Below are 19,573 nucleotides of genomic sequence, written 5' to 3'. Positions count from 1 at the left end.
TTTCATTTTTAGTTGGCTTAAAGCTTTGATAAATCTGACACCATGCTAATTACCAGTATAATAGGCTGTGTACATAGCAAAAAAAAAAAGGCCCTTTTTCTCCTTGCTAGACTTAAAGTTGGTACTTGAAGGACACAAAGGAATGTACATATTTTAATGATTATATAAACAAGGCTGAAGTACAGTAAATCAGATGCAGCAAAAAATACTAAAGTAAAAAAAAAGGGGGGAATATGTTCCCTGTTTGGTCTCCCTATATAGGTCATCTAAGTAAGCACTGTTAATATATCAATCCCATGCCTACTTAATTGAGTCAATGCCAATACACTGTGTAGACCATATGCATAACTTCTTAGAGTTGCTATTCCTCAATTATGTAACTGAACTCATTTTGTTAATATATTCTGTGGAGAATCTGAAAATCCAAGATTATTGTAACATCAATATTTTGCCGTTGCCAGATTGCTGGAGACCTATGTATTTAATAAGACCAAATTTTTCTTCTTCCTCTGCTGCACTTCCTATTGATTAATAATTCAGATATTTGGATGTTGCAAGCAAGCTGGAAGCTATGCTTGTGCAAAAGAGGATTGCACATCACAAATGAAAATATAATAGACAATGGGGAGGGCAAAAAGGAGGCACAGAGAACACTGACTAGCAAACCTTTCCATTTCTGCAAGTGATGTGATCTCTCTGTTGTCCTAGGTTCTGTTACAAAGCACCATGTAGCACTCAAGTTCACTGGCAGGCAGTTCTTTAGTGGTATAGCTCTGTTTACAATGCTGTTGAACCCTGTCTTACCCAGCAAATAAATGCAATGCTTTACCTGTTTAAAATTAAATGTGTATTAGTGCTTGGTAGAGCGGGGCTGGGACATACAGCATGCAAATCTAATACCTTCTGTCACTAATTACAAGAAATTTATCTTACCTTTTTGAGGATTTGTTTTTTGTTTTCCTTATGTTTTCAGATTTCTTAATTGGTTCATGACTCTCCTGCGGTTCTACTGCGGGGAGGTTTGTGTTGTCACGTTTGGAGGCATGGGTATTAGTTTGACAAGCCACCCTGCAGGTCTCTTGATACTTCCTTATTTTCCGTGTGTCATGAATTAGATGTTTTGAAGATTAATTTCAAACAAAACAGCGTGTTTAATTTCCCCTCGGGAGCAGAGTATGTCTTTAAAATAAAGCTCTTATTCTCCTCATCAAAACCTGCATGATCCCTTTCCTCTTCTTATAGCTAATTAACTGGTATAGCTGCAGGATTTTCCAGCTTTCAAGGTAAGATGTTTTCATTGCAAGTGCATGATTTTCTCATAACTGTAAAGGTCTCTCAGTAGTCAATATTAAAAAGGCAACCTGATTTCTTTATCGGTGCATATATTTTAAAAATATTTCTTTGCATTGATATTACCGTTGGACTGAATTACTTTGAGTTGAAAGAAAAGGATCTTAGTTTAAATCTTCATTAAGTTTATCTTCTTATCTGAGGATTAAGTGTCACTGGAAGAGTTTTATTATCACCATAATTAAGGGTGAAGAAGTTAATTATTCCTGTTTTAATGTGTCTCCATATTGGCTAATAGGAGTGTGTGTTGACTTCAGTATGGAAATTTTAAGCTGAAATCTAATAGTAGTAGGGAAAAACTGTGGACAAAGGGCAAAAAAGATTTTTTTTTTTTAGGAGGAAGATGGACTGTAGCAACAACTTGCTGGGACTGTAGCATGAATAATGGGTTAAGTAGGGAAAGAACAGAAAACTGGCCCAAGAACAGGAAATAGAAAGAAGAAAACTGTGGAGAACTGTTTATTTCAGATGCTACCCCACTTGATTGCCCTTGCTTTCTAAAGCAGCTGCTCACAGTTTAGCATTCTGTATCTTCTTTTGACCTGCTTGTACTCCATGGGCAGATATCAGTATTTCTGGGCAGGTTGGGCGGGCTGTAATTCCTCTGCTGGCCCCTCATTGCTCCGTGCAGGCTGCATGGTGTGGCTGCTCTGTTCCAGCAGCAGGCTCCTGTCCCTTGAGCCAGGCATCACCTCTCGCAGCCAGAGCTCTGGAGGCACTGCCCTGGCTCTGCTCTCAGCCTCGTGCCTGCCCTCCACTGAGCCACGGGAAGGATGTAGGCTCAGCTACTTCATTCTCTGAGCATTATTCACAGAAGCTAAAGGGAGGAAAGGTCTCTCCTTTCCCAGTGTTTCCACCAGGGCTTGTTGCTTGTGTTTTCCAGATAACTTAAAAGTTGTTCTTTTGTTTTAGATGGTTTGTTTTTGTCTCCCTAGGGAACTGCGAGACATGTTCTGGCCAAATTCTTTATTTTCAAATGCTTTATCTATCTGGTTTTTTTGTTTCCTGCTCTTTCTTTAATTTTCAGAGAAAAAATTTCATCCTTTGGTGTCTTTTCTGGTGGTTTGCTGTATTGATTCTCAGGACAAACCTTTGGAGCAAAGGCTGTTGGGTTTGTCTTTTGCTTAAGCCAGGCCAGGTGCTTTTGCTGTCGCAATGTCTGTTGCTGTAATGGCAGGGTCCTTCAAGGAACAGGGGTTTTACAATTTTCCTTTGTGAAGTCCTGGTGATGTTAGCAGGTGTATCTCCGTTTACAGGGATACTGTTTGGGCAGTTTGCTCCTTCCTTCCTTCCTTCCTGAAGGATATTGCCTTCTCATTATGGTTTTCTCCAGTAAATCAAAGCAATGTATCTTCAATTACTGAATTCCTTCTGAGGGAGAGAGAACAGCTTGCAAGCACCACTTTTTTTTCATTGTAGAATTGGACAACAAGAGCTGGAAATACTTTGAGGCCCTTAAAATTCCCCTCTGTCCCTGGAGGTTCATGTGGTTTCTATAAATACTTAATTTCTTTGCTTTGCTTCAGATATTTGGCAGTTAAAAGGTAGGGAAGAGCCCAGATTAGTGTGAGATGTTCTTATTAATTATTCCATGGAAGGATATTTATACTCTTTCTTACAAACTTTGGTTGGACTCCATGCAAAACAGGAGTGGAAAGTTTGGAAGATTTTAAATGGTTCAAAGGTACTACTGCTGCCTGTGACCAAATAAATGCCTTGCAATATTTGCAATTACGTGGTTTCATTTCTTCATTTTTTGTCTTCTGATGCTGTTTGAAAATTGTAAGTGACTTCACTCATCCAGCGACTATTTTTCAGAAATTATTAGTGAATTTTGTGGGGCTGGCTCTTAAATGTCTGAGTCAGGAAGAATGCAGAAAAAGTCTGGGAATTAATAGCAGCTTAAAATTGTGTATGCCTTAAATCCATGGAAGCAAATGAAATGTACTGTTTAATTATCCACCTGAAATCAGTGTGCAAATGATGCAACTCAAACTAGTTTTATAACTCTCATTGGGTGTAATTTATCTCTATAATGTGCAGAAAAGGTACTGTAGAGAAAGAAAATTGATTAGGAAATTCTGAAATGTTAAGATTATTTCAAAGCTGTGGACCCCTTTTTTATTTTTCTGTGAGAGCTTGAGTACTTAGCAATTACTTAGTAATATCCATTACTGCCAATTGCATCAGACAGGAATGCTCATTATCTCACTTCATTGCGAAATTTAACACAGATAAAGCTGTTTAGTTAAAGCCACACTGGAATATGAAGGAGCCCTCACCTTCAGGATCCTTCCAGTCACCGTCTGGGGATGCTCATCCTCCCTTTCGAGTGTGGACCCAAAGCCCCTTGTCCCCAGTGGCAGCAGTAGCTGACAAAGCTGACACATTCACTCCCTCTTGGCACTCTCCTCTTGCCTGGCTCTTTGCACTGCTCTTAGTCTGATTGGAGCAAAGATGTTCACTGAGAAGTCTGTGGTATATTTGATTATTTGGCTGCTGCTTCAGGGATGAAGGTTTTTACTCACCAGATAAGACAGGTGCTGTTTTCAGAGTGGAGAACCACTCTGCAAACCTAAGTCTGTGGCTGAGCAAGCAGCAAGGAAATCCCTTCCTTTGCCCTCTCCAAGCCCTGACTTTGGCTGTATGGATAGGTTCTCAAGTTTGCACTTGGAAGACAGAGCAGGAACTGTGCTGCATGTACTGATTAGTCCTTAACCATTTTGCTGTTTGTATGCACTTCATTGTTTTTTGCAGGCAGACACACACAGTTCAGCATCAGATTTTACACACACACACGCTGCTGTCCCGGAGGATTTGCAGAGCGGGCTGTCTTGCAGCTGCTGCGTTTTCCACCAGTTAAATTGATGGTTACCTACTGTGTGGAGTTGCTAGGAGAAGGTGAACAGTCATCCTTACAGCATATTCCTTCAATAGCAACCTGTAGCGCTCCCTGATTTCTCTTCTGCAGGGATTTAAATGTGGCTTTGCTACTGACTTAGCATTTGTGCAGTCGTATTTTTATTGACAGGCTGGTAGATGTTTATTCAGTAAGAAACAGCTCAGGACCAACTAAAGAGAGGAAAGCTCTGGCATTTGAACATACTCTTTTTGTAGGGTGATGTGGCTGATACTGGCATCTACCATCTGCTTTCCTATTGCAGCCTGTTTCTCCAACCTGCAAAGCAGAAACCAGCCTTTCTTTCCTTCTGGATTGTTAAAGCCATTCACATTTTATCCTGCATGGCAATGAATTATAGTCCATTTTAAGGAATCTTTTGTGCTTCTGTGTGTATTCCTACAGCAGAAAAAGTGCATGAGAAAGGAGCTTGAGCAGTCAGTAGTATAAGTAGCTGGCTCTCCCGTATGGATTAGACTCGTGAGGTCAGAGGAGCTGTGTGTACTTGCTCTGTGCTTGGGGGGGAAGAGTGGAATTGTCTGTCAAAGTGAATAGCAATTCAGGCAGGATCGTCCCTCAGCTGTTGTAATTCTGATGTGTTTTGCTATGACAGCAGCTACTGTCTAACATGCGTGGATCTTCTGAAATTTGTAGTGGACTAAGGACTGCTTTTACTTGCTGCTGAGCCTGACTGTAACTGTATCGCTGTAGGACAATAACGATGGGGGCTCGAGCGACAGAAACAACTCGGGAACTGGAAAGCGCCTCTGTACAGTACCAAATAGGAGGACATACAGAGAAAATGTGGCAACGACTCAAAGGAATGTGAGTAGCTTGTCTCCTTGGCTTTTTTTTCTGTTCCTTAGGAAAGATAATTTTCTTCTGTTTGTTAAAATGTCTAATTAGCAAACGGGAGCGTTATCTTTAAGCTGTGAACAGTATTTGCTCCCACAATACAGTACATAATTCTGGTTTATGATGGTACTTAGAATAATGTCAGACTCTGTTAGATTCAGTTGTCTCATTTAAAAGATGTGTAATAAACGAGAGATATTATCCAAATTGAAATGCAGGTAAGTCTTTCCAAGTTAGTACTTTCATATCTGTGATATGAATTTGTAACTCTTATCTTTGGCATCAGCATTTCTGGAGCTGTTTTGTCATTGCTGTCAGTATGTATGGGTAAGTATATTATTGCAATTCTATAGGAGGTACTAATACTTTGCCTTTAAGACTGAAGGTAAAGAAGTCTATATTAAAAGGTGCTTAGCTATTAGGAAGCTGCTATGTCTGTTTTTTGTCAATTATGTTGGTGTTCAATAACGCTAGAAACTAATTGAAGGAGTATTTGAGAGGACCACTATGTATCTGCTGTGTCTAATGCACTGCTCTCAAATACAATTTTCATGTAGACTGTCAGTGCAAATGGTCGGTAAATAAACATCTGCAACCTGTCAGAGAGAAACTCTATCAAACTAGCGCATCCTACACCCCTCAAATGCCAACATCTCCTTTTCAGTATTTGCCAAGTTTTTGATCTGAAAGCTGGTGTAAGGATGTTACAAATAAATATGTGTTACACTTGTTGAAGAAAAGAAATGGCACTATTATTTTTGCTGGAAAGATTTGTAGTCGTGGGTTTCTAAAGTTATTCCACAGATACTAATTAGTGTCTCAGCTGTTGAAGGTAAACAGGTTATTTAAAGTGTGGAGGATTAGATGCGTTGGCTATGGCACTGCCTGTTTCCCGTGCATTGGGTAGAGACTCAAACTGGCTGTGGGGAAGGGGATTTCCACCATCTGTTTTCTTTAAAGAGAAATTGGCTTGCTTGATTGGAAAGTCACTTTTCAGGTGTGGCCAGGGATTTATCATAACTTCTGTGATAAGCTTTTGAATATTTGCTCTGAATCCTATCATCGCTCTGTTAAAGATAATGCACTCTGGGAAAATGTCCTCATAAAATCTCCAAAGTGTACATAGCAGAGCAAATATTTTAGTTATTTGATGATGTCACACAGTTTGCCTTTGAGTTTCTGCTACCAGAGACCTTCATCAATTTGTGCAGGTTTCCATTTGTGTAGGGTCTTAGTTGCTGATATTCTGTAAGTTCCCTCTTACCAGTAGACTTTTGGGTTGAAATGTTTCCTTTCAGCTGCCTCTGGAGTGTTACCATTAAACAAACTAATGCAAATAACTGAACATTGGTGACACTCAGTACAAGAGCTCCAGGAAATAAAGTTCATGCTTCTTTAAGAGTAATTAAAATGATATTTGGAGTTTGTGGTGTATCAATATAAAATGGAGCTTAAGTGTTCGGAAACCACACACCTTTTACAGGTTGGTGCCAACCTCATGAATGTGACAAGATGATGCTAAAATACTTGTATTTGGAAAAAAACCCAAACAAACAACAAAAAACACAACAGGTTATATTATTAGGTATGTGCTCAGCTGACTATTTTTCAGACTTAGCAATATTTTCTTTTTAATTATTCCCTAGTCAATTGGAAATCACTGACTAGTCAATATTATGAACATTGTATGGGGAAATCTTCAGAGAAGATATCAGAGCTTGCTTTATAGTATAAGCATCAGTCATTAAGGAAGAGGATTCATTTTGCTGATGAACAGATATCAAAGTAGAAGCATGTTTCTATGTGGTTGTGGAGAGAGACAGATAAGTGGGACTGCCAGATAATCTGACTTGGGAAGAATTCTTTCCTAAACAGTCAGGAGAATTGTTTCATCTTAGAGGTGGGAACTGTTAATGAAACTATATATGATGCCAAATTATGGAGCTTTTAAAGTAGTGCCCAGTAGTACATTTACATGGACGTCAAGACTTCATGGTTTGAATTATGAAGCTGAATCTGTTCTTGCTGATAGTCCTCAGACCTACATAATTTTCATGTGATTTCAACCCAGTTCTATGGTATTTTGCCAGTCAAGAGTGCTGATTATCTTCTTGCAAGCAGGTCATTATTTATGGAAGAACTTTGGATTCCATTTAGACAACCATCTGAATAGTATTCAAAGGCTGTACAGTAGATCCTTACTTAAAATTAGCTTTAATTTTCTGATAGTGTTTCATCTTTTTTCATAATAAACTTTTAATTATGAGTTTGGCAGCAGAAGTCCATTTAGCCTTGAATGTCTTGGGGTGTTTTTGTTGTTGGCTTGTTGTATTTTTTCATTTATTTTTGTGAAATAGAGACTATTCTAGAGGATAGGTCGGTTGAATGCATTTAAAGCTAAATGAAAATCCTTATTTGAATGCCCTATAAGAAAAGCTGTCTACTGTGGAAGCTTGGATGAAAGGCCCTTTTTATAGGTTTTCTATTCTACAGGCTTACATAGATCTTGCTAATCCAAGTGTTGCAATAAAGGCTGGGATGTTTAGAATAAAATTAAAATGATATATAACTTTTATTGGTTTTATGGTACTTTACAGCCAAGCTCTTACTTCTGTATGGCAAGTAAAAATCCCACTCTGTTTTCTTTACACTGGAATTGCATCAGTGCTGCAACCAAGGACATTTTCTGGCAGAGAAGATATTAATTTGAATTTCAAAGCTTGATCCTTAGCATTGGTGCTGATTTTATTGATGCCTGAATGTATAAAACACAAGCTCAGTGAAACAAGATGTGTGAAAATGAGTCATGTAAATTTGTCTTGACTGTAGCTTCTGGTTTTTGAATTAAGATATTTTGAGTATGCAGGCTGCAAGCTTCTAATGTTTTGTAGTTCATGGTGAAAGCAAAAACAAATAACAAGGAACAGCTCAATAACTCATATAATAGTGTGGCTTTTATGATTCTCTGTTATGCAGAAGAGTGAAAACAAAAGCCATTCAAGCCACTGCAGGATTTCCATCTGCCTGACCAAAGGGGAGTGCTGTATACCTTCCACTTGCAAAACCATCTTGTCACAGCCCAGCCAAGGGGCTTTTTCTCAGCCTGCTTAAATGCCACCAGTAACACCCCTTCTCTCACAGCCTTTTATTCTCTATTGGATGGAATCTTACTTTAGACAGTAAATAAGTCTCCAGCTTAAATGTATTATGGTGTCAATAGATCCAGATGATTTGCTGCCTAGGAGAGTTTGTCTTCCACTGCTGATGGAGTATGGCAGGGAGCTCAGAAAGAAAAGGAGCTTTAAAAACCATTTTGATTTGGAATACAGAGAACCAGGTTTAAAGCATAGGTCTTTATGCTTACTGGCCTTGCAGTGTTTGGTATTCTTCTTAATCTGCATGTAGACCTTACTCTGCATTGTTCCTCACTCTGTGAAGTTGTGTGCTGTCTGTTTAAGGTCTATTGTGTCTTTTTGCCACTTCACTCAATGTCGACCCAGAACAGCCAGACATTCCCCCCACCATCTTATTTTATTTTGCAAGTAGACATCTTAGACACCTTTGCGAGTAGCTTCTACTTGCATCCTTATCACTGCTGGACATAGTATTAGGGGTAGATTCCCTTTCTGAGCTTTGTATTCATTTGTGAGTTAATAACTTTATTGTCATAAATAGCTGTATTTGCTAGAACTGTTTCTATTTGGTCAGAAAAATGTCTGAATGGGAAAAGTTAAAGTCCAAGGTTCTAGGACTCTGGGGACTTGAAATTCACATGTGGTTAGTATAGACTATGAAATGGTTACTGCTTTAAAACGAGAACACATTATTGCCATCACTGGTTAAAACTTATTTGGGGTAACTTGTATGGCAAAAGGGATTTGGAAAACAATTGTAAGTTTCTTTCCTTACCTTCTTCCCTTTCTTTTCCCTCACATTCAACCTGAGACCTGATTTCTGCAGGAAGGAGAGTCTAAACTGCTTTAGGAACTAAAAGGGGCTGACATGTGCATCCAGTTTGTTGATCCTGCAATGTCACAGTGACAAATTATATACGTGCACATTTTGTAGAGACAAAAAGGGGCCTCAGTCACTAATTTGGGCAAATTTGGCTTGATGTCAAAGTAGAAAAATGGCTTCCTGTTCAATTGCTGAAGATGGAATTATCAGAAGATAGAATTCTTTTAAAGGCACTGAATAGAATCCAGATTAGCAGCCTAGTTAGGTCTAAAACCAACTAGAATGGGTAATTTTCTTGGGAGATCAGTCACTAGCTCCGTGGTTACTGGTGGAAGAGTGGTAGAATGGTTTCCAGAACCAGGTATGACAGAGTTCTTTCCTCTATTTTTCCACATCGCTTCTTTACATTTTATTTTATACTGTATTTAATGCTTGCTTATTGCCCTTGTTTCTAGGTTCTATTTGCCTCAACTATGGTAATTCAGTAAAGCTTACCTGAAGGGATTATCAAACCAGAACATATCATGATATAAAGATTTATAAATTTGTGAGTACTGAACAAACAAAAAGAGGAGAAGAGAGACTTACAGATGGATACCTATAGTAAAAAGTAGCAACACAGATTGTCACTTACTGCTAACTACATCAGGAACAAATGGCTATGTACTTCAAGCAGTTTTACTTGTAATGTTGACTTTCTTGTAATGTGAAAACTCTGCTATAAAGTCATAAACTCTTAAAAGTAATTGAAATGACAGGTAGTTCTAAGGGGACTTAAAGTAAAATTAAAGCTGATTTCAGAAATGCTCTGAACAGAAAATGGAAGATATATGATGATGTACCTATTGATTGATATGCATCTCATTAGTGCTATAATTATAGTAGGAATAGTTTCATTATAAATTGTGAACAGCTTCTTTTGCTTTTGAGACCAAAGTCTGTTTCTGCACTTGAGTAGTCAGGTAAACAATTTATAATTATAACTTTATAGCTTATAAACATGTATCTAATTAAATGTACAATATGACAAGTTTCAAATTTTCAATAAGTCTAGGTTTTTAGCTGATTAACATTATTAATTTAAAGAACTTTTTAAATCCTGTCATAGTATTTTACTATTAGAAAGGTATTTCCATTATTATCATATAGAGAATAGGCATAAAATTAATTTTCAGGTTCACACTAACTTTTTCTTGCAATTTCTGGCATATGCCCATGCTATTGATGGGTTAGAATAAATGCTGATCCTCCAATTTGCTGCAGGTAGGTGAATTGCTGTGCTTATATAAAGCTGTACTAGAAATGACTGCAGATTGAAGGAGTGGTGCACAAACCATAATTTGCCTATGATACCAGTTCGAACAGTAGCAGTGTGTTTACGGGTGTCTTGGTCCTTGAACAAAACAATAAAATATTGAGATTCCCCATTAGAGCTTTAAATGAACGTGTTCATACATCCCTCACATATATGTCAAATTAAAATTAAGTATTTTATCTAAGGACAATGGAAAGGAGATTAAAGATAACAATTTATGAAGCTGACTACTAAATTGCAATTAATTTTCTATATTCTGGGTTTTTTTTAGCATAGACATCTGACTCTACTTATGCTACATCCAACACTTCTAAAATTTCCTAAAAGAGTCTTTCTGTGGCTATTCACCTTATCATTGTTCTATTCAGATCTCTGCTTAGAAAGAGATTGTGTATAATTTACTACACAAATAATTACTTTTCTCTTATTTGGAACTCCTGCCAACTCCTTGTGCAGGGGTTCTTGATTGCTGACCAGTTATTATAAATGTTTCTTTAAAAACTTTATTGTCTAATTTAGCTGTTGCACAAGGAAGCCTCCCACAGTTTCTCAGAGCTATGGGTCAAAAACTCAGAGTTCATATGGCCCTCCCACATGTAACTTCCAGGTTCTGCTCCACCTCCACAACCGAGTGAAGTCAAAATATCTGGATAGGAGAAAAAAAGACCTTTTGTCTTGCTAATTATATAGAGTTAGAAAAATGCAAATGCCTAAATACTGAAATTGCATAGTTACCAGTGGAAGTTATAATAAAAATAGGCATTCACTTCATACATCTGAAAGAGAAGCATAACCTCCGATTTATCAAAATTGTGCCTGACAGAATTTTTCCTGTAAGATGTCAAAATATTCGTTTGGGAGTGAACCCATCTAGTACTGCTCCTTTTTGTTTGTGTTTTCTGTCTGATCTGGCTTACTCCTGGTATAATCTCTGGAGGAGGGCTAGAACAATATGGTTGCAATTATTTCTGCTGTCATTTACTGGAGATTATTTGACAAATAAGACTGCAAAAAAGGGCGTAAGATCTAGGCAGCAAGTCCTCCAGTATTACTGCATTGTATCTAACATGAAAGGCTTATTTTTGTCAACCCCCCCTCCAGACATTCAAAGCCTTCCAAAAGGAAGGAAAATAACCAGCTAACCAAATGGGCTAAACTTGACCTGCAGACTGCACAGTGATGGTGTTCTTTACTCCAAAAGCAGACTTTTGGGGTTTTGTTTTTCCTTTATTCCCTTCCTGTACAATTTCATGACACACTTGGGGTCACTGATGCAATTTGTGGAACTTTTAAAACAAGGCTTCATAAAGAGGATCTACAGAGGCAGTCAGAACTTAATAGAAAGTAAATCCTTTCATTTTACTAGGGAGATGGGGAAAACTGAGCAGTTATGACTAAAAGGAGAGAAAATTGCATTCTGCTGTGGTTAAGGCAAGCTAAACAGAAATTGAGTGCATCACTTCTAAAGTTACAGCTGACAATGAAGTGACTCAGTCTTCACAGTCCATAAAGCTTTGCAATTAGTCAGGCAGTGCTGTCAGACTGAAGAAGCCAGCCTTTTCCCCGACCTCTCTTATCCTTTAAAAAACTGCTTAGACTTGTAAGGAACTACTACATTCAGTTTCTGTTAAAGGCTGCAGCTGTTCACAGCATAGATACACATTTCCTGAATACATATATGCAAGGAATAGCGATTTTAAAGGAGTGTGTGACTTGCTCCTAAAAGCTTATGTGATTCTGACTGTTGGCCAGCATATGTGATTGCATTTGTGAAGTCAAATGCTGTCAACATGATATTGTATTTATTCCTGTGGATTTTGCTAGAAACGTGATTTCCAAAGTGGTTGGTTTTCTGAGAGGGGAATGAGTTTATCAGATGTATTTTCCCTAAAAAGACCCTTTTCTGCAGGCACTGTGGATTAAGTGTTCTGCCACGATCTTGCTTCCCAGCTCTGATTGCTGCCTCCGTGCTCTTTTTAGCTGTACTAAGGTGACTGGTTTTGATACCATTCAGGGATTTCTTTTATGGTAAAAACAGCAGTAACTTTTTCTTTACCATTACTATAAACTTAAAGTTTTTTGGTTCCTAGGCTGGTTTCCCTCTGTGTTTTCATACCTAGTTGCATCCTTACAATGGAGAGAGTTGTCTGAGGGTGGGACTACCTGAAGGTAAAGGTAGATGGTACCTCTTGAGCAGCTCTCTAAGAAAACAGTCATGGTCTTGCATCTGTTATGTTTCAAGTCCTTGATTCTATGGTATTGTAAATCCAATACTAGGATACCTAGTATTGTACCAAAACATGACAGAAAATGTTGATCCAATATGAACTTCTTCTGAGGGTTCAATTTTGTTTCGGTGTTTTTGAAAGGCTAAGTTTGAACTAGCAGGTTTTATGAAGACCAAGTACTGCCCACGTCACTTCAGAGCTGTTATGCACAGATAACATCTGTGCTTTTGTAGCCTACAAATAGCTGGTCTGAAAGAAGGCCAGTATAAACATCCGTGTTGTGTGCTTGGGCTAATTCAGGACAACTGTAATAATTTATTTGCACCTCGGCTGAATCAGTGAAGTACTTCTGGGTAATCTATAACCAGCAGTTACAGAACTGTATTCTAAACCCCTCTGAGCCTATTGTTTTCCTTGGCTCTATAAAGCCCATTGCCACCACTGGCAATATCTCGTGGATTTGCAAATCAAAAAAAGAAAAAAGCTGAGAAGTGCTTTTTTTAATATTTTTATTCTTCTTGAGGTGAATACTCTGAGGATGAGTGCTCATTAGCTGCAGTTGTATTGTGTATGGTCTGTACACGAAGCTGGAATGTTATGAGACTTGGTATGGTTTATTTAGAATGAGTAGGAGAAGTATGCTTATCTGAGTCAGTGTTGTGAAATAATGAAAAGCATTCCTAAGTTTCTTGTCTCTTTGACAATTTATGCAAATACGTCTGATTTTAGATTTTCCAAAAAAGCCACTATACCTTGAGGTATCCTATGCTAGAAAACATTAAAATAACATGGATATTAAAGCTTTGCTTGTTTCAGGATTGGAAGTTCCATAAATATCACTCCAATGCTTAAAAAAAAGTGCTTCTTCTTGTCTTCTTCACAGATCTCATGTTCATAATTGTTATCATTTAACAGTTTAGCATGATTTCATTGCTATGTATTAAGTTTTTCTGAATAAGAGATGGTTGAATTCCAGCCATTCTACACTCCAAGCATAATGCAGATATTATTTGAAGCAGTGTTATTTAACTAGGAGCGATCTCAAGGAAGATGTTTGTCTACACAAGTGCTTGTGCTCCATTATCTATTGTTTGACGTTGGCTGCAGTTTGTTTGACCCAACCGTTCTCCAGACTTTTGGCGCCTCAGGAAAACAAGTAGCCTCCATAAATATTATGGAGACATTTCATTGTTGTGAATTTCTCTGATAAATAGTGTTTGAAGGCAGCTACATTTGAATGGCTCACTGTTAGTGTAATTTATGCCAGAAAAAGAGTAAAGAACAAACTGCTGGGTAGAATTTACTTCTTTCTTCAGTTCTTCTACAATGCAGAAGTGCTTTGCCTGGGAAATTTGGAATTAAATAAGTTGGTTTTTTTTTTCTTCTGTGTTGTCTGTGGAATTTATTGAAGAATTGACATTTATCATCATGCTTACCTGCCATTCTATATTTTGTATTTTTATTTATTGTGTTTTGAATAGTTTATTGTTTTGGATTTGAAGAATTTATTTTTTGGTTTTGTTTTTATTTTGCAACGCTTTGGACACCTCTTCGTGTAATGATGTAGCTTTTTTTGCCATTTTACTGAGGGCTTGCTGAAGGTTCGAGTATTTTTATTCTATACTGGAGAATTTTTTTTATATCACTTTATTTCCTACTTTCAAATACATTCACTTAAGACAACTCAGATGCCTGTTTGGCAGAAATGCTAAACATACCAGGCTCAGCTGGAGCTGCAAATTGATGACCCTTTTTGACAGTTCTTTACATCTTCAGTGTGTGATTTTCTGATGCACAGGCGATTGCACCGCAAAAAGCATTACATTATTGGCATTAATTTCCATTAGGGTGTGCTGGAATGCAGAATTCCTGCTCTGAAGAATACATTAAAAGAAATTGGATAAGTCCACCCAGATAAAAATTTCAGGAATGAGTATTCTGAAATGTCTTAAGTATGAATATGTGTACCTCTTTCTGACTTTTCAACTTCCAAACCCTTAAACTGATGTGGCAGCAACCTGATTATTTGAAAGCTGCTTGTCCTAGTCCCTGTGCTGTTGAAGATGACCTGAGCTCTGAGAAATCCAGAGGAATGGTTACCTATAGTTAGGAAATCTGAGATAGATATAATTTTATAGGCAAAGTAAGTTGTGGATGAAATCTGAAATTTTCCATTGACGAAGTTGAATTATAAAATTACTGACCAACTCTGATTTACTTATTTTCAACTTAACTAGAAAGACCTTGGATTTTATAGCTAATTGAAAATTGGATGTTTCTCTTTCACAGAAAACTGCTGAAGTATCAGAGAAGGTTCCATGTTTCAATAGCTACCAAGACATGCTCACCAGTCATAATTCTGTTAAAGTTTACAGACCAGGTTTATGGGATAAATCTGTAACAGTCAACAGACAGTAAGAGAGAACCTTTTCCCTGGCATATTCTGCTGTGACAAGGAATCCCTATTTTAGTGTTGTATCTTCCTTGAACAGACATTATGGGTCTTCGTTCTAAATAATTGGAACAAAGATGACACTTCAAATTAATTTGCCTGTATTTGAAATTTGTTTCCATCTCTTAATGAAATGCATGTATTTTGTGCCTTTAAAAAATATTATATATATGGCCCATTATATATGTTATATTATATACTACACTGGAAAGTGTTGTGTCCTTCCTTGATGTTTTTGTCCTGAAAACTCCTCAGAACTGCCTCTGTCTTGATTTATTGACTGGAATAGTACAGGTACCTCTAGAAGGAAAACTGCAATCATTGAATGATAGACAGTATTTAGAGTGGTGCATATGTATGTAAAAGGAGTGAATTATAATCTTCAAAATAAGTTTATTTCTACTGCATATGATTGGTGTAAATTTTGTTCTTAACTTAAAATGTGGTAAATAGAAAATCTGGCTTATTTCGACCTTTTGATTTTGAAGTTCCTTTCTAAGCAGATTAATTTAATACTGCTTGTTTCTCTAAAATATTAAAAAATATTTGTCAAAGACATGTCAAAATGAAGAATGGTAATAACATACAAATGTAAATAGTTTAGTGATAATTGTGAGAAAGCTTTGCCTTTGAGAGAAATATTTATTCTATTTTCTTTCTTTTCTTTAGTTAGCCATTTTCTACTTTGTGTGAGCTGCACAACAAAATGGGATTCCCTCTCCATTTGGTTGATAGAAAATCCCTACTGTTCCAGAATCATTTAAATATGTCATGTTTAGAAGTAACTAAGTGTGAAAATGTTAAAACATTTTGTTTCCATAGATTTATAAACCTATATGGGTAATTGTATTCCTGGCTTTGTAATTATAAAAAAGCTTGATGCATACCTAGAGACTTGGTAAGAAATACAAAATTGGTAATATGTTTCCATGAAAGAGAAGTTACATTTCCAAGAATTCCAAATGGACAACTCATGAACACTTGGGGCCTAGGCCTTATGATCCTTAATGTTAGTTTAATATACCAAATCTTTCCCTTTTCCCTCACCACTGATGTACTGAATGTGGTTCATATACTGTGTGAAAGTGAGCATTATCTAGAAGACAAATGGCTTGCTTTTATAGCAGACAGGGACAAGACAGTTTAAAAATGATTGTACAAAAACTGCAAGTCTAGTTTTAGAGCTAGATGCAAGGTAAACACAGGATATGAGCATCCCAAAAGATTATGAGGGATTTGTGAGAGTTTATAGCTTAATCCAAACTTTGAGTTGCTTCTGTCATTGTTAGATCACAAACCAAAGTTGGCATTTAAACATGTAGATCCTTTTAGAAGACAAAATTGTGATAGATGTAATATAACTTGGCCAATACTTGTATAATATAAAAAGAAAAAATAAGTATGGTATTAGAATGCTTAAATAAAATCTTACTTTCATTTAATCCATTAACAAGAACAAACACATCCTCAGATTTTAATATCAATTCCTGAAAAATATAGGTGGCTCAGGTGGACATGAACCATATGGAGCCAGCTGTTATCTATTTTTCTGTCTTACAATCAGCTTTGACCAGATAAATTCTGGATACAAGAGAGATTCAGCCTTGTCTTAGTATGAGGTCATATTTAGCCTTCTAGTGCTGTGCTCATCTTCTCTGTAAGACAAAGAACTGCATCCAAAATGCTGTGTTTGTAATATAAAGGTATCCTTATGTTCCAGTAGAAGTTCAACACAAAATGTAGAGTGGAGAATTAGCTAATGAAAGTATAATTTCCTGTAAGTTTTGCATAAGACCTTTTAGTGTAAAAGTACAGAATATTTTCATCATCAGTTCAATGTTAAAATTGTCTTGGTTTAAGAGTGAAGGACTCCGAAGCTGCAGAATTCTTGAATTGTGTTACTATTTGGGGAAACATAGTTATTAGCAGAATTTGGTTGTTAAGAATTTTTCAATGTTTATATCTCAAACGCAATCTCAAATGCATTTTTAGGTTGAATGATCAAGGGAATAGGTTGAAACTTTATGCTTCAATTTGTACACCAGCTTTGACAGAGGAAGATTTCAGAGGGAAGAATCTCAGGAGGTAGAATTCATAGTGGTTTTAGAGATTAACAGCGTTCTTTTCGTTCCCGGTAATGAAAAACAGTATTGCAGCTTTACATATGGCGCTGAATTGAAATAAACTCAAAAAATACTGTGGAAAGCTCTATAATGGCAATGTAAAGTGACAACAGATGTGATTTCTTGCACTAAAATGCATTCTTATCATTTGACAATCATTATCATTATGATGATACTCCTGGCATGGAACTGAGATTTTTCTGCATTATACAAGCTACATTAAATCTGTCTCTTTAGCTGGCAACCATGCCTTGCTGCAGTTGGCAGAGTACCACATGTATGGGAAAAATTCCAGCTTTCTATAAGAGCATGATTGCAAAAATCTACATATGATGCTTCACTTCTGAAAATTAGTTGATGATTTTCACAAAAGGGCTGCTGCATAATGTAATTCTGCATCTCAGCAAGAGGTACTTCATGGCCCAGCTATGGCTCTCTTTGCTCAGTAATCTGCTTTTATTCAGTCAAGATCAGTTATGATCTTGTAATATTTAAATACACTCCAGTTCCTGGCTGTACTGGGGCTTTGTGGGTCAATCTGAAAATCCTGTAGATTTACAAGACTGCAGTTCAGAGACATAAGAAAAGGTCAAGATCTAGCAATCAATTTTTTTCCTTCAGGTACAGTGGGTGTTTTACTACAGATTTTTCTGAAATGAACAGCATGAAAAAGGTTTGGGGTTTTTGAATGAAGAAGATAAGATATGTAGTAGGTTTTGGGGAATTATTAAGATAATGATGTTGAAGTTGTGCCTATAGAGCATAGACCATAGAACTTCAGCCTGTTTCTCAATCCAGTCAATAATCAAATAAAATTAGCCTTGTTCTGGTCTCACTTAAACCAGCATAATTGGCCACTATTGAATTACAGCACAATAAATGAGACCTCAAAACAGATTTACTTTATTGTGACAAAAGAGCACAGTATTTCGTAGATGCAGTGGAATTTGGCTAAGGTTTATTGGTAATTCCTTTTTATGAACACTGGGCTATGTCAAACATGTTATAGTTTTCAGACTTCTTACTGGATATGATTCTTATTTTCTTAATTGCTGAGTGAACAAATCATGTGATAGAGCAAGAATGATTCCCTGATTTGCCTTTTTTCCTTCCTCCTTTTTTCTTTCCCTTTCTCCCAAGGGAAAGAAACATGTTTACCTCTCTTTGTCTATCACTTGGCTGCAGCTATAGTAGTAACACAGAAACAGATTGCACTGAATTTGCTATTTATTGCTCTGATTTTGGATTTTTGCCACTCTCACTAATGAGCCATGTTTTTGCAGATAGACAAATTAAGGATGGACTCCTCAGCTCACATGCATTCAATTGTATCCCAATTGGTAATTAAATTTATTTTTAACAATAAAATCAACAGATTGTAATTTGTATTATGATTATCACAAATAGATCTCACCATGTTTAATGCAGCTGTGAAGCTTTGACAGTGCAGATGAGGGGTGTTAGACCTTGAAAGAACCAAACAGTTGCACAGCATCATCTAAAATTTTATATTGGCAGCTTTTCTGTAGTGATTTGGGGAATGCAAACGGGTGAAAAGGGAGGGGACAATTTTCTCTAATATCTTCCCCATTCAAACCAAATAATTACATTGCATTTCTTTCTAGTGCAGCATTTAGTTAGCATGGCAAGCACGAGATTGGACAGTATTTGGTATAATAGTAGAAGTGTCTACCACATTAAGGGATGACGTCTTAAATGTACATGCATTTTTATGGGTAGCTGAAGGCTTCTCAGTATACACTCATCACTTCTAAAAGTGTTTAATGAAAGTTAGAAGTTTTGTTTTTTCTCTGTTGAGTTGCCTCAGAGGAAAGTGTCAGAAGCACAAAAGCCTTTGTTGCTTCACTTCATGATTAAATACAGCCTTCCCTATTGAAAGAACTCTTTTCTTTTGCATTATGATCCTGTTACAAAATGTCTATTCCCATCACAAATATTTCAGTTTCCCCATTCTTCCCTTCATAATTAACTCTGAAAGCCTAACATTGTGAGTCTAGAAGCTGCCATTTCTTCACCTGTGAAGATTTAAGCTCAGCAGTTACATATGTAAAAGAGATGTTTTACACTGTAAACTATCACATCACCAAAAGTAGACTACTAATAAGCAAATGTAGGCTGCTATTTTTAATTTAAATTTCATTATCCACAAGGCATCAAGGCCTACATAGGTAATTGCCACTACTCAGAGTTGCCTTATCTTTGTAAATGGATTATGAAACAGAAAATGAGGAAAGGTGTTATATGGGAAACAATATATTACCAATTTTGGTGAAGTGATTATACAATCATAACACTTCTATTCAGACCTTTGTACTTCAATGGAAGGTAGGGTTTTTTTCTGTTCACATTAACACTTTCCTAAAAGATTAAGTA

The 19,573-nt window shown here is 36.8% G+C and overlaps 1 protein-coding gene across 8 annotated transcripts in view; it reads left to right on the top strand.

Moving 5' to 3' along the window:
- Nucleotides 1-19,573, top strand: part of PDE1A (phosphodiesterase 1A) — a 201,923-nt gene that overhangs the window by 49,430 nt on the left and 132,920 nt on the right. For 4 of the 8 annotated variants that reach the window (XR_005701796.2, XM_040070509.1, XM_040070517.1 and 1 more), the window contains exon 2: nucleotides 4,961-5,074. Coding sequence is in view for 3 of the 8 variants with exons in the window: in XM_040070509.1 (XP_039926443.1) it covers nucleotides 4,971-5,074 (104 nt within the window). In the remaining 5 variants the exon portion in view is untranslated. Of the gene's footprint in view, nucleotides 1-4,958; nucleotides 5,075-19,573 lie in introns of those variants that run through there. The other 4 variants (XM_040070515.1, XM_040070508.1, XM_040070506.1 and 1 more) reach the window with 2 other exon arrangements.

The sequence above is a fragment of the Hirundo rustica genome, chromosome 7 (genome assembly GCF_015227805.2).
Source record: "Hirundo rustica isolate bHirRus1 chromosome 7, bHirRus1.pri.v3, whole genome shotgun sequence".
NCBI lineage: Eukaryota > Metazoa > Chordata > Aves > Passeriformes > Hirundinidae > Hirundo > Hirundo rustica.
Note: the sequence above shows the minus strand (reverse complement) of the source record. Positions and strands in the feature narration are given on the sequence as shown.